This window comes from Canis lupus, chromosome 7 (assembly GCF_003254725.2).
Source record: "Canis lupus dingo isolate Sandy chromosome 7, ASM325472v2, whole genome shotgun sequence".
Classification (NCBI taxonomy): domain Eukaryota; kingdom Metazoa; phylum Chordata; class Mammalia; order Carnivora; family Canidae; genus Canis; species Canis lupus.
In genome coordinates, this window is record NC_064249.1 from 53651672 (window position 1) to 53667065 (window position 15394).

The following is a 15394-nucleotide window of genomic DNA, read 5'->3' on the forward strand; positions in this document are numbered from 1 at the left end:
ATCGATAGATGAATGGATAAAGAAGATGTGAGATATACATATAATATTATATATATAGATATATATAATATTATTCAGCCACAAAAAAGAATGAAATCTTGGGGTACCTGGGTGGCGCAGTTTTTTAAGCATTCAACTCCTGATTCGGGCTCAAGTCATGATCTTGGTGCTATGAGACTGAGCCCTGCATCTCTCTGCTAGAGATTCTCTCCCACCCCCTCTACTTCTCCACCTGCTCACATTCTCTCTCTCTCAAATGAATAAATAAATAAATCTTAAAAAAAAAAAAAGAAAGAATGAAATCTTGCAGTTTCTGACAACATGGATGGAGCTTGAGGGCATCATGCTAAGTGAAATAAACCAGACAGAAACGCCATATGATCTCACTTATATGTGGAATCTAAAACAAATAAAAACAAAACAAAACAAAATAAAAAAACAAGCTCATAGTTACAGAGAATAGATTAGTGGTTACCAGAGGCATTGAGGAGTGGGAGCAAGATGGATGAAGGGAGTCAAAAGATAGAAGCTTCCAGTTGTAAAATAAATACATCATGGGGATGTAATGTACACCATGGTGACTGTAGTTAGTAACACTGTACTGCATGTTTGAAAGTTGCTGAGAGTAAATCTTAAAAGTTCTCATCACAAGAAAAAAATGTGTAACTATATATGGTGACAGATGTTAACCAGACTTATAGTGGTGACCATTCCTCAATATATACAATATCGAATCGTTATGTTGTACATCTGAAACTAATATGTTATATGTCACTTATACCTCAATAAAAGTTTAAATTTAAAAAGAAGAGTTGTTTTCTTAGAATGCAAATGAATCATGCTTCCATTAGCTTGCATTTTTAAAAAGTAGAGACTATTTCTACAAGGGAAAAAAATAGTGCCCTGGAAATAATAAAAATGTTCCAAGCACATCTGGCTCAAACCTCCTAGAAACAGAAAGAAAATGAGCTCCTAGAATACTGTTAATAACCCAGAAAAAAAGTAATAATAAAATGCTGAAATTGGTCCAGCAAAGAAGACTTAGATGCAACATTTAGGGGAGAGATGAGAAGGAGACAGGGATGGGCTTCCCTAAGACAGTCGAAAGAAGGGCCTTGAGGAGAGCCACAGGCCCAGGAAGATCTTCTGAATCCAGTCAGGGATTTTTCTCCTTAGGAAAGTGTATGATATGGACTTTAGAAATAAATAGTACAGGGGCGACTGGGTGGCTCAGTTGGTTAAGCATCAAACTCTTGTTTTCAGCTCAGGTCATGATCTCAGGGTCATGAGATTGAGTCCTATGGCAAGGTCAGCTCTCAGCATGGAGTCTGCTTGAAATTCTCTCTCTCTCTCTCTCTCTCTCTCTCTCTCTCTCTCTACCCCTACCTCACCCAGGTGCATGCACATGTACATTCTCTGTCTCTAAAATAAAGAGAAGGAAGGAAGGAAGGAAGGAAGGAAGGAAGGAAGGAAGGAAGGAAGGAAGGAAGGAAGGAAGGAAGGAAGGAAGGAAGGAAAAAGAAAGAAGAAAGAAAGAAGAAAGAAAGAAAGAAAGAAAGAAAGAAAGAAAGAAAGAAAGTAAGTTAGTTTTAAAACTACTGAAGGAAAAAAGTAGAAAACTAGTAAAGGAAAATATCAAGTGTGCCCAGAACTGCTAGCAGCTTCTGTCAGCCATTTGTTGACTGGCCATCACTGTTCTTGCACAAGATGTTGAGAAAAAGAGTGAGCTGGGCTAAAACCTAGTTAGCTGTCTCCAAATCAAATTCGTGGAACCCAGTACACAAAAATGGGTACTTTTATGAGAATTGCTTTCCATACCCTCTACTCCCATAGGTCGTCTTTGCTAAAATGGCTGTGTCAGGAAATGGGAGGTGGAATCCCAGCCCCCTCCACAAAGGCCCTTCTTGTAACTTGCAGGAGAAAGGCTCACTCACCTCTCCCAAGGTGCCTTGCCACTGGGGGCTAAACCCCTCCAGGGTAGAAAACAAAAACCCCATTCAAAGCCCTGGAGTCTGTGCAGAGAAAATAAAAGTCTCTAAAGCGCATATGAATGAGCCTCCTGTAGGTCAGACGGGTTCCTATTCCTCACTCTACACAAAACTGCCCAATCTAATTAAGCAGCCAAGTGCTGGATGATTCAAGTCATCCTAGTGTGAGATCCCTGTGCTTTGGTCATGTGCCTCAGAAGGAAGGTTTGAGTGACAGTGCATTAACCAAATCCCTTTCATCCCCAGCTTTGTATTGACTTAAATAAAGTTTTCCAGAGAAGAACCAGTCCTGAGCACCAGCTACTCTGGCCACAGGTGACAGTCATCTCGGATATGGGAATTAATTGGGAATTAATGGTGGGAGGGGGGAAGGTCTGGCATCTCATTAAGAGATTCTTTTTCAACAATGTTCTATTTATATTTATTAACTATTTTTCAAAATTTATGATTGCTTGTGTTGTTTTGATAAACCGTGTACTATTAAACACTCAACCTAGAAAAAAATCTAACACTTGGACTCTTATGATGACAGTAAACTTGAAAAATGTGTATACGTTTCAATTTATATATTATTATAGTTTCAGATAAATATGACAGTGATAAAGGAGATTTTCAAACATGAAATATATAACACTAAAATAAAATTCGAAAAAAATAAAATTTCTGACCATTAAAAAGCAGTGTGCCCGTGTGTGTGTGTGTGTGTGTGTGTGTGTGTATTTCTAATGGATACTCTTGAGAATCAAACCACTAAATACCGAGATTCTGTTGGACAGTTTATATGACAATGTAAAAATGTACAAGGGGGTAGTGTAACTCTAAAAAAGTTCCTCTCAGGTGTACTAACCTAAAAATGTTCCTAAGACCAGTGGCCTTGACCATCAGAGACGTCTCCACCATGAATGGCACCCTTGAAGTATATAGTATTCACAAGCTGACACTCCCTGGCACTGTATCTTGCCGGGGACAGACTTCCCTCTGCACCTACCTCTGCCTCACCCAGGTCCCCACCTCCCACTAGGACAGTCACTGCTACCTCCTGCCTGGCCCCTGTGCTTCCCTCACCTCCCTCTCTGATACAGCTTCCATGCCACACCAAGGTTGTCTTTCTAACACATGTGGCATCACGAAACTCATCAGCTTAGAGTTCTTCAGTGCCTGCCCCCAACCACAAGACAGTACTCACTGGCTCCTCAGCCAAACATTCATCTCTTCTCCCCAGCTCTGCCCCAAGGCTCCCCTACCCACATTCAACCCTCCCAAACCCTTCTCTGGGCCCATGAAATGCCAAGGCCTGCCATACTGTTCTCAACTCACCTTCCTGCCTCTTTTGGCCTACAAAACTCCTATCTCATGTTAAGATGCAGCTCCAAAGTTACCTCTTCCTTGAAGCCTTCCGTGATTCCCTCCAGGTGTAAAGGATGCCTCCCCCACACCCATGCCCTTTGCATAGACCTTTAACTGTGACCTTTCTGTTAGTGTCACTGTCTACTGGTAAGCCATTGCCTCTAAACTTAGGTCTCAAAAGACCACAACCATTGCTTTGTAATCTTGGCCAGCCTCCTGAAGACCCAGTTGAGCCCCAGGTGGACAGGAAGTATAGGAATTATGGAGATATTCCATCAGCTCATGTATATGGTGGCCCTCGTCCTGCCAAGCCCCACTCCTTGCATATCCCTACTCACAGAAGTGCCTATTTCTCTCTCCCTTTTCCCCATGTCTCTAAGCTTGCCCATGCCCAAACACTACCAGCCCACCCCCTCAATAAGATGAACATACATTTATTCCTCTTCTCCATCACACAGCAACTCAGATTGCTAAACAGCTTATGATATAACAAATTGTCAGCACTTGTAAAAGTGCAAATAGATTATATCCTCCAAATCCTCTCTCAATCATACATTTTAAGGGACTCATGGTTCACCTATGCAGGTCCCTAGACTCGGTCACTGGTCCCTATACTGTCAAAATGCTACTCGGATTTACAAGCCAGTCTCTCTGGGAGCTAATAACTAAGCCAGGTCATCCCTACACAAAATCAATATAGTGGCAATGACTCATCCATGCATTCATTCATCTGGTATTTATTGAGCAACTGCTATGTGCTAGATGCTGTTCTGAGCACTGGGGATGCAGCACTGAACAAAGCACACAAAAACTCCTGTCCTCTCAGAGCTTACAATCTATTGCAATCTCATAAACAGAATAACTGAGTAAAATGCATGGTCTATCGGATGTGAAAAGTACCACATAGAAAAATAAAACAGGGAATGAACTGGGGAGATTCAGGTAGAGGCTCTGGTTCTAAGGAAAGCAGTCAAGCAAGGCTTCCCTGAGAAGGTGACACTTGAGTAGACACCTGAAAATGATCTCTTCTTCCCACGTGATACTGTTAACTTTCAAACACTTTCTTCTTCTGCTGTCTCAATTCAGCTAACAACAGCTTTGGCAGGAAAAACTGTCAGCACTTTTACAAGTCGAAGGAGTTGAGGTCTACAGCAGTTGAGACATCATGAGGCTTAACATTTGCCAAGCTCTCAGAGCCATGTGGTGACAGAGTCAAGACTAGAAACCAGGTTTTCTCATTTCCACATACAGTCTGAGGACATAGCAAGTTACCAATGCTTGTAACCCAGTAAACTTGTGCTTCTAAACATGGAGGACTGAGACAGAGTGCTTGTCAGAGGTGAAGCAGCTGGCTGGAAGCCCACCTCCCCTCCTCAGGGTCATCCTGGAGACCACACGTGGTCCTGCAGACCACCCTGCTTTCTGTGCATGAGTAAGTCGCCCTGTAAATCCGTTTCATGGGCTGATTTTGATGTATGCCAGAGTAAACCCAAGCTCCTGTCACCTAAGAACCAACCCAAAATGTGATACCTTTGCCCTGTTTCTTTGCACTTCTTTGAAACTTTGAACTTTGTTTGATCAGTTGACATGGACGGCCAAAAAACCTTGACAACCAGCTTGAAATTTTTTCTCCACAATTATAAGTATTTACCCTGGAAAAATAAAAGGGAGGGGTGGTGAATATTACTTAGCATTCCTTTAATTTGATTTTTATTTGATTAAATAATAATCTAAATATCAAAAAAGTTGGGTTATAAAATATAATACAATATTATAAATATAATGTAATATAATACTGAACCATAGAGAGGAAAGCATTAAGTGACAGTGTGCTCAGGAAGCTGTGGGGATATGCTCAAAACATGGGAAGACCTGAAGTTTAGGGCTTGTGCAAAGCTTTCAGATCAGATAAAAGCTTTAGAAGTTCGTCTTGAAAGACCTTGTTTAATTATAGCTACTGAATACCATAGAGCTTAGAATTGAGAGCTTCCAGAGCAGTATTTTGCTTTAAGAAGCCCTTGAACCCAGACATATGTTCTGGATTTTTACTATTGGCCTGACTAATATTTTCCCTCATAGCCAGACTACATGGAATAATGGGTTTGGTTTGTGAAAAGAATGCTATGCCTTTATGTTACCGATAGAAGTACATTTATTGATTTAGTTTTTTTCTTCTAGAGTCTTAGAGACTTTTTAAATTTAAAGCATTTAAATTTTTTAATTGTTCTAAAATCTACACAACACCAGAATTTATAATGCAAAATTGCTAATAACCTACATTGGGATTACAAGATAGAGTGTATGGAAAATCTAGCCTTAATTTTACCTGGATCAAATAGCTGCCTACCTGTGTCTGGAAAGGAAAGAGTAGAATGAAACCTCATTTAGTTACACTTTCTCTCTGGTGCTTTGAGAGATTGCAGGAAAGTCCATTTTCATTAATCTGAGCATTTATGGTTCTGAGCAAAAGAAGCCTAACTACCTCTTTATTAACCAGAAAACAGCATTTATCCCAAATGAAGCTAGATGAAATGTGCAACCTGGAATGAGCCTCATAAAGAAACAGCAGGTATCCCTAAATGGCTGCATTTCTCTCTATGCTGGCATCCTGAGGAAGGAGCATGCTTGGTAGGTTTGAAGAACAGCAGGAGGCAGTGTGCTCAGAGTGGAGCTCCTGAGAGGGAAAGGGCAGCCGACTGGATGAGGGGTATAGCTAAGGACGGATCTACAGGGCACTGCTCTCCTCCCCTGCTGTGTTACCTGCAGATGGACTGAGATCTTCACCTGCTACAGAGACTCACCTGTCTGCACAGACCTTGCTTTGGTAAATCTGAGCCTGTTCACCATCTTCTTCCAAGGGCACCTCTATAGGCTCCATCCCTAAAGAATAAAGGTTAGAGACAGATTTATCATCAGGCAAAAAGAACAACTATTGAAGTGAAAGTCCGTTATCATGAAATATACAAGAAGTGTAATGCCCTGGGAAATAGGTTGGATCAAACAGTTGGCCAGATCTTGGAAATCTCTTTATAACACACAATCTCTTTTGCATGATCATTACCACCAAAGAATATACATCAAACAGCCTTCTCATGGAAGACTCTGCACTTCGGAAGTCACATCCACAGTAGCTGGATCATGATAAATTCCTTAAAAGATTTCTCTAACTTTCGATGACTCCACATTCCAAGATCATTGTTCTCTAAACTACCTTAAGTCCTTTAGAAATAGGCAGGCTTGAGGGCTCACTCTGTAAAGATATCAGCATAGAGTGGTAATTCCCAATAGCTCCTGGGAATAAGCATCAATTTGGATTCCTGTACCAATCACTGTCATATAGATAGATAGATAGATAGATAGATAGATAGATAGATAGATAGATAGATGACAGATAGACTGACAGAAATAAAACTGTTGCCATGTCAGTGGGGCTGGGAAGTTTATTTTAATTGTTGCATTTATCATGTATGAAGGAGTATATAGCATATGTATGCAACAGTTTTAAGAATAACAATAGTTAAAACTCATGTACCCATTACCCAGCTAAAGTGCTATTTATTTTTTAAATTAAATCAGAGTGAAATACATGGATGAAACAAGAAGAAACGGATCCAATTAAGAAGTGAAAGACCTTTGGTAAAGGCTGGAACTGCTGAGGCCCTCTGCTACTCTGTACTCCTTGTTCTCCATGAATCGTTGAGAGTACAGGGAAACATATGAAGCCAAAACACTCCAGTAGAATGTATGGTGGCCTCTACTCTGTGGACACTAAGGCAAGAGCTCCTCCTGTGTGATCCACCTGGCCCTCCAGCCCTCTCAGCACTGCTACTGGTCACAATGCTCACCAGTATGACCCAACCTGTTCCTTAGGCACCTGTCATGCACACCTGCATCCCTGACCATCTCAGCCCTCCTTATCACATAGGGCACAACACAGCACATCAAATGGGCATATCATGAGCTTCAGATCATGCCTGCTGTTCAGCCCGTCACAACAGGGCTTTCACAGAGACAAAGACAGAGATGCAACAATTTGATTACCAAGTTTTCCATGAACTATGTCCCCTGCTTGTCTGCACCTTACACATGCACAGCCCATTCCATACTCCTGTCCCTGTGTGGGGAAAGCCAGAAGAACTAATTCAGAATGTTCCCAAAGTTTGGAGAAGGGATGTGCTGCTCTGAGTAATTATAGATGCTGCTGTGTCAAAAGGGTGTGCATGGAAGAACAGTACGGTGCCAGGTATGCATCCACAGGGAAAAGCAGTAAAGTGAGCTTGGAACACTGGTTATGAGGAAGTCACCACAGCAAGGCAGACAGCATGTGGACAAGGGCACACAATGGGCAAGTGGCGCTGGGACTGTGCTCAGCCTCTTTCTATCCTTACACAGGCTCTAAATAAATCACTCAGGGTCTTTGGCCCTCAGTTGCTTTCTAAAGGTCACTGTAGGCCTCTGGTTAAGGCAACAAAATCTGGGACACATCTGTGAATTGAACTCAAGGGACCTGAACAAAGTTCATGGACAGTGAGTTCATTCCATATATACAAAAGCCCTGGGCTCAGCTCAGAGATACAAAGAAATAAAAGAGCCTGACCTCCAGACTCAAGATGCCTAAAATCTTTGGGAGTGCCAAGTCTCACACATGAAACCATTATAATGCCTTGTTTTATTGTTTATTATTCAGTTCATCCTGTCATGCATTGCAAAAGATGGGCTTACCCCACCCACAATACAAGAATCCTCAGCAAGTGAGCAGAATATCTGGTACATGGTAGGAAGGGACACCACACCACCTCACAAAGCACTGCTATTTTGGAGTGGAAGATATTGGGTATCTGTTTTCTTTCTCTCTCCCATTCTTTGCATCCTGGAATAAACCCTACTTATCCATGATATATATTTTTATGCTTCTGAGAATAGAAAGAAAGAGAAGCAATCTGCTCAATTCTTTTTATATATTAATGTCCTGGATACCTGAACTTAAATAAGAAAGCACAGTAAGGGCAGCTCAGGTGGCTCAGGGGTTTAGCACTGCCTTTGGCCCAAGGAGTGATCCTGGAGACCCAGGATGGAGTCCCTCATCGGGCTGCCTGCATGGAGCCTGTTTCTCCCTCTGCCTCTGTCTCTGCCTCTCTTTCTGTGTCTCTCATGAATAAATAAATAAAATCTTTAAAAAAAAAAAAAAAGAAAGCACAGTAAAAGAAAGTGATATATCAATCTCACTAATGAATAGTTACAAAAATACTAAACAAAATATTAGCAAACCAAATCCAACAATATATCAAAAAGCCATTGCCACCTACTGTTTCCCTCCCCTCAAGAGTCCAAGGATAATTTAGAACTAGACAATCTATGAATGTAAGACATCACACTAACAGACTATAGGAAAAAAAATATGATAACCAACAGATGCAGAAAAAGCATTCAGTAAGAATTGACTATTAGCCATCATTTGGCTACATAAGAAAAGAACTATTTCTATCAAATCTATCCAAAGCTTATAGTAAGAATCATTATTATTTTTGAAACTGTAAAAGTATTCTATTCAAATCAGTAATAAAGCAGGCTATCTTCCATCATTGCTCCAGCATCATACAAACAGGCTAAGCCAATGCAGTAAAAAAGAGAAAGAAGAGAAATACAAATTAGAAAGATAAGAAACTATCATTATTAGAAAATTATATGTCTATTTACACAGAATACGTGAGAAATCTTCAGACCAACTAGTAAAACTAACAGGAATTCAGAAAAAGTATGGGGAACACATAAATATATAAAAATCAAACATTTCTATATGTATTAATAACCAATTAAAATATTTAATCGAAAAAAAGATAGTATTAAAAATATTCCAATAAACCATTACAAAGCAGGGCACCTGCATGACTCAGTTGGTTAAGTGTGTGACTCTTGATTCCTGTTCAGGTCATGATCTCAGACTTGTGAAATTGAGCCCCGAGTCAGGTTTGGCACTGAACATGGAGCCTGCTGAAGATTCTCTCTCTCTCCCTCTCCCGCTGCTCTTTCTCTGTCTCAAAAATTCATTCATTCCTTCATTCATTCATTCATTTAAGAAAACCATTAGATAGCAAAAAAAAGTACAAAAGTCTCTGGAAAATATTAAAATTTAGAGCAATTAAAGAAGTTGTAAATCAAGAGAAACACCATTATAAATAAAACTCAATACTATGATAAAATTATTTGAAATTAATATATCATATTACAATCAAAATAGGATTACAAATATATGACTATAAATCATGCAATTTTGCAATCAAAATGCCAACAGGACACACCAATAAAAATATAGAGATTGTCAAAGTGGTTAGAAAGCATGAGCCAACTCTATGGTGGATATAGGAAACTCACTTTAAATCTAGTGATACAAAAACCACAATGAGATACCACCTCACCCCAGTGAGAATGGGCAAATTAACAAGGCAGGAAACAACAAATGTTGGAGAGGATGCGGAGAAAAGGGAACCCTCTTACACTGTTGGTGGGAATGTGAACTGGTGCAGCCACTCTGGAAAACTGTGTGGAGGTTCCTCAAACAGTTAAAAATAGACCTGCCCTACAACCCAGCAATTGCACTGTTGGGGATTTACCCCAAAGATACAAATGCAATGAAACGCCGGGACACCTGCACCCCGATGTTTATAGCAGCAATGGCCACGATAGCCAAACTGTGGAAGGAGCCTCGGTGTCCAACGAAAGATGAATGGATAAAGAAGATGTGGTTTATGTATACAATGGAATATTACTCAGCTATTAGAAATGACAAATACCCACCATTTGCTTCAACGTGGATGGAACTGGAGGGTATTATGCTGAGTGAAGTAAGTCAGTCGGAGAAGGACAAACATTATATGTTCTCATTCATTTGGGGAATATAAATAATAGTGAAAGGGAATATAAGGGAAGGGAAAAGAAATGTGTGGGAAATATCAGAAAGGGAGACAGAACGTAAAGACTGCTAACTCTGGGAAATGAACTAGGGGTGGTAGAAGGGGAGGAGGGCAGGGGTTGGGAGTGAATGGGTGACAGCACTAGGGGTTATTCTGTATGTTAATAAATTGAACACCAATAAAAAATAAATTAAAAAAAATAAATCTAGTGATACAGACAGATTAAAAGTAAAATGGAGCCACCAAGAAGATAAAAAGACAATCTAGGGACCCCTGGGTGGCTCAGTGGTTGAGTGTCTACCTTCAACTCAGGGTGTGATCCTGGGGTCACAGGATTGAATCCCATACCAGGCTCCCCACAGGGAGCCTGCTTCTCTTTCTGCATATGTCTTGTCTCTCCTCTCTGTATCTCTCATGAATAAATAAATAAGATAAAATCTTAAAAAAAAAGACAATCTACACAATGGGAGAAAAAATTTGAAAATCATAGATCTGAAAAAGGACTTGTACACAATATAGTAAAGACTCTTACAACTCAATAATTCAAAAATAAAGAAGCAAAGAATTTGAATAGATATTTTTCTAAAGAAGATATACAGATGACCAATAAACACAAGAAAAGATAGTCAACATCATTAGTCATTAAGGAAATATGAACCAAAGCCACAGAGGTACCACTACACACCCACTACAATGACTATTGAAAAACAACAATGGAAAATAACAGGTGTTGAGGACATGGAGAAATTAGAACCGCCGCACATTGTTGGTGGGAGTATAAAATGGCAATGCAACCACTTTGGAAATGTTCAACATACAGTTCCCACATGACCCAGCAATTCTACTCCCAGGTATATACCCAAGAGAATGGAAAACATATGGCCACCTGAAAACTTATACACAAATGTTCATAGCAGGATGATTTCTAAAAGCCAAAATGTGGAAACAATCTAAACATCTATCAGGGATCCCTGGGTGGCGCAGCGGTTTGGCGCTTGCCTTTGGCCCGGGGCACGATCCTGGAGACCCAGGATCGAATCCCACGTCGGGCTCCCGGTGCATGGAGCCTGCTTCTCCCTCTGCCTGTGTCTCTGCCTCTCTCTCTCTCTCTGATGACTATCATAAATAAATAAAAATTAAAAAAAAAAAAATTTAAAAAAAAAAAATAAATAAACATCTATCAACTACTAAATGGATTTTTCAAAATGGTATGTCCTTGCAAAGTAATATTATTCGACAATAGAGAGACCCTCAAAAACTTGTGCTAGGTGAAAAAAGCCAGTTGCGTATTACATGATTCCATTTTCACAAAACATCCAGAAGAGGCAAATCCATAGAAGCAGCAGATTACTGGTTGCCTGGGGCCAGGGATGAGACTGGTGATGGAGACTGACTACTAATGGGTATGACGTTTCTCTTTGATGGTCATGAAAATGTTCTAAAGTTGATTGTGGTGATGGTTGCCCAACCTCGTGAATGTACAAAAAAAATCTGACCTGGACACTTCCCACTAGCCACATTTCAGGGCTCAAGAGCCACATGTACCCAGTGGCTACCAATCTGGACAACAGAGATATTAAACATTTCCATCGTCACATAAAACTCCATTGGGCAGAGTTGATCTATACTTTTATATATTTGTTAGTTTATAACCCAAAAAAACAAAAATGAAGAATTAAAGCTTGAGTATGTATTATGACAAGTGACTAAAATAAAGGGGATGCAAGTGAAAAGACATATTTCAAATTTTATACTTCTTTATTCCTGAGTCAACTGCCAGATCTTTACCTCTTTCCAGAAATGTCTCAAAACATAGGGAGCAAAACCTTTTTGTTGTCTCTTAACACCATTTCATGGACTTTAGGGTTATTTTAAGAGTTGGTAGAGGAAACCCCTTATTTTATTTTCTGAGGAGTACGAAAGCTACTCTTGACAGTGGATTTGTGAAAAATGAACCCAGTTTTCACACCTTTGGCTTTGAGGACCATGACCTTTTGCTGTAAGTCAATGAAGGGCTGAATCAGACAGAGCCGGGGCTCCTGCTTCTGACTGAGGCACACGCCGTTGTGGTTCACAACCATCCAGCTCCGGTCATACAGCAGCCCTTGATTCCCTAGAGGCCACGTGGTTACCTAAACACAAAGGAAAGCAGATTTTAGGGTAGGGCTCCTCAAAGGTGGCCTTTGCATTATTGCACAGTGGCTGCACAAGTACAGATGGACTTCATGGCCTCAGCACACACTCTTCCTTCAAGGAGGAAATGAAGGAAGAAAAGAAAGGAAAGCAAAGAAGACAATGCACAGGAGACAGTGTGAGAGCTAGATGTCTCCCATTTACCCTCCAGATCTACTTCCTACCCTTCTCTTCGAACTGTCTTTTAAATAGGCAATGTGTGTGCAACCAGCAACATTCAGAGTGCTCATGGAAAGTAAGTCTCACTCCACCCCAGCTCCCCTCCCCCCAGACTTCCATCCCTCTCACTTTCTGTCTATCCTTCCATAGTGGTGAATGTCTGTACAGGCATATCCTGATACTACAGACATATTTCTTGCATAAACTGTGGCTCTAGGCATGGCCATTGAGTTGAGCCACTTTAAGTATACATTTAAAGTGTATACACGTTTTCCTAAACTCTTCATATTTCTACAAATTTTAAAATATAAATTACACCCACTGCCCAGATCATTCTTGCATTCTAATACTATTCTCCAATAAAAAAGAACTGGGATTATTTGGAGAAATGGTTGATTCTAGGGCTGGGTCAGCAGCATCTGGTGATGGTAGAAAAGTAAGGAAGTACTCAAAAAGCAAAAAGATGGGAGCATGTCAAAGGGATGCAGTAGTCAACTGCATGGCAGCTGGCCAAAACTGGAACAATCTGAGCAAAAATAAGAATAGTGATGTAGTACTGTATTATAACCCAATATATAAAATAAATATTCATGAGTCAATACTGAAATAAATACATAATTGGATAAATAATAAATAAATATACAAATATATAAGAAAAGTTAAGTCTCCCACACAGAAAAACCTCAAATAATTGATGTAGATGCTCCCCCCTCAAGAAGGAGGAGTAGAACTCCTCACCCCTTACATGTGGGCTACTGACTTGCTTCCAAAGAGTTCAGTGTGGAAAGGGGGTGGAGGAGAAACTTTATAGTGAAGAAACCTGGAAAACACTCTCTCAACCAGATGATCAGGGTTAATTAACATCAGTAGTGGTAAGTCATGTTGATAGTATGTACTATGATATGATATTATATTATATTATATGATTTATGATATGATAAGAATAGCACTTTGTCTCTGTGTTCCTCCCCCCCACCAAAAAAAATCCTGTAACCCCAGTCTAATCATGAGAAAGACATCAAACAAACCCAAGTCAAAGGACATGCTAAAAATACCTGACCAGTACTCCTCAAAACTGTCAAGGTCATCAAGAACAAGGAAAGTCTGAGAAACCGGTACAGCCCACAGAAGCCTAAGGAGAGATGACCGCTAAATATGATAGGACATCCTGGATGAGATCCTGGAACAGAAAAAGGGCATTAGGGAAAAGCTAACAACATTTCAATGAAGCATGGCCAGGTCTTCACAGGGTTTTGTCCACAGCTGAGCTACTAACAGCACTGCATGCAACATCGCATGTACGGTAGTCCCATCAGCGAGGGCTCTTCTGGAATCCGCTCTCCATTGAAGAAAAGGCAAAGGCGAAAAAAAATGTTTTTGAAATAGTTACAAGACAGTCATTCTTGAACTAACTGTGAATCAATTTCAACCAATTGTCTTCCTCTGTGCACTCAATTCAGCTACCCAAAAGAACCTGGAAACTTCAATAGCAGGTAATAAAAGGAAGCGATTTTTAATCAAGGGGCATTTTGCGGTGAGTCTTCTGGTGAGGGACCTCAGGGAAGACAGAGGGAGGCACCATGGAAAGTGAAGGAGAGGAGCTGCAGGCACAGGGGGAGGCATAGAACTCAAGGAGGAAGAATGTCAAGGTAAGCTTCACCTCGAGCAGGGTAAGCCCTGTATTCAGGAGGTGGAAATGTCATGCAATGGGGGATGAAGGTATCCTGGATACTGACAGATCTGGGTTTAAATCCCACCTCAACTGTTAGTAGCTTTGAACAACTTCCCAACCTTACTCGGTCTTGGCTTTGTCACATGTCAGATGGACATTATTATCATTTCCTGCAGTACTGGCTAAAAGCTAAAATGAAATATAAAATGTAAAGCAACTAAAATATATTAGATGATCCATAGATGTTAATCCCTTTACCTCTCTCCCTTCAATTTTTCTCATGTATCAAATATCCTCCCCATACACTAGAGATGCCTCTGTTAGTACAACATTCAAGTTCTGCAATATTATGGTCTATATTAGCTTTTATGGGTAAGCCCAGAAACCACCATTATTTTTTATTCATTTTTAATTCATTTTTTTATTATTCATTATTATTTCTATAGGAAAGCCCAGAAACCACCATCATTATTTCTATAGGAAAACATGTTTTGAATGACAAATAACTTTTTAGAAGACAAGGTATTACTGGAAGACAATCTCCATGGTCTCTTGTTTCTGCATGTCTGTTTTAATGAGCAGAAGCACTAACTGCCCTTTTGTTCCAGACTACCTGAGTACGTTTGTATAGTGAACACAAGGAAATATAGTGAATTCAAGCCTCTGGGAAGAAGAGCAGGTTTGCTCACAGGCCAGTATTATAATGTCTTCCTCCTGAGCCACGACTAGGCACCTTTGCTCGTATCCCATTATGAGTCAGGTTCCCGGAGTGAGGGGTTCCTCAGCCACATGCACAGCATCAGCCAGGGCCCCTCTATAACCCCTCTTGGAACTTGGGGGGCACAGGGAAGCAACACAAACGTGAAGTTCATGCTGCCTGCTGAGTAATAAAGCCCTTTGTCTCTGACCCGGGAGTCTCATGTCTTTTGCCAGCATCGAGAACAGTTAGGCTAGCTGGTTAGCTTAAAAGGAGGGCAAGCTTACAAGGTTTGCCTCAGACTCTTCACAGTTCTTCACACCTATTTATTGAAATAGGTTTATAATTTTCTATCTTTTAATTTGCCATCTAAAAATCTAATGTGCTGGCTTCCCATTTCCTCCTTTCTTCTTCCTCTTCATCTGGG

At 40.4% G+C, this 15394-nt stretch overlaps 1 protein-coding gene across 1 annotated transcript in view; it reads right to left on the reverse strand.

The window, feature by feature from the left end:
• The window catches only part of MOCOS (molybdenum cofactor sulfurase), a 53493-nt gene that overhangs the window by 10611 nt on the left and 27488 nt on the right, over positions 1 to 15394 (reverse strand). Inside the window, exons 9-11 of the mRNA XM_025429111.3 lie at positions 12216 to 12378; positions 6137 to 6215; positions 4866 to 4987 (exon numbers count right to left, since the gene is read on the reverse strand). Coding sequence (XP_025284896.1) covers positions 4866 to 4987; positions 6137 to 6215; positions 12216 to 12378 — 364 coding nt within the window. The remainder of the gene's footprint in view (positions 1 to 4865; positions 4988 to 6136; positions 6216 to 12215; positions 12379 to 15394) is intronic.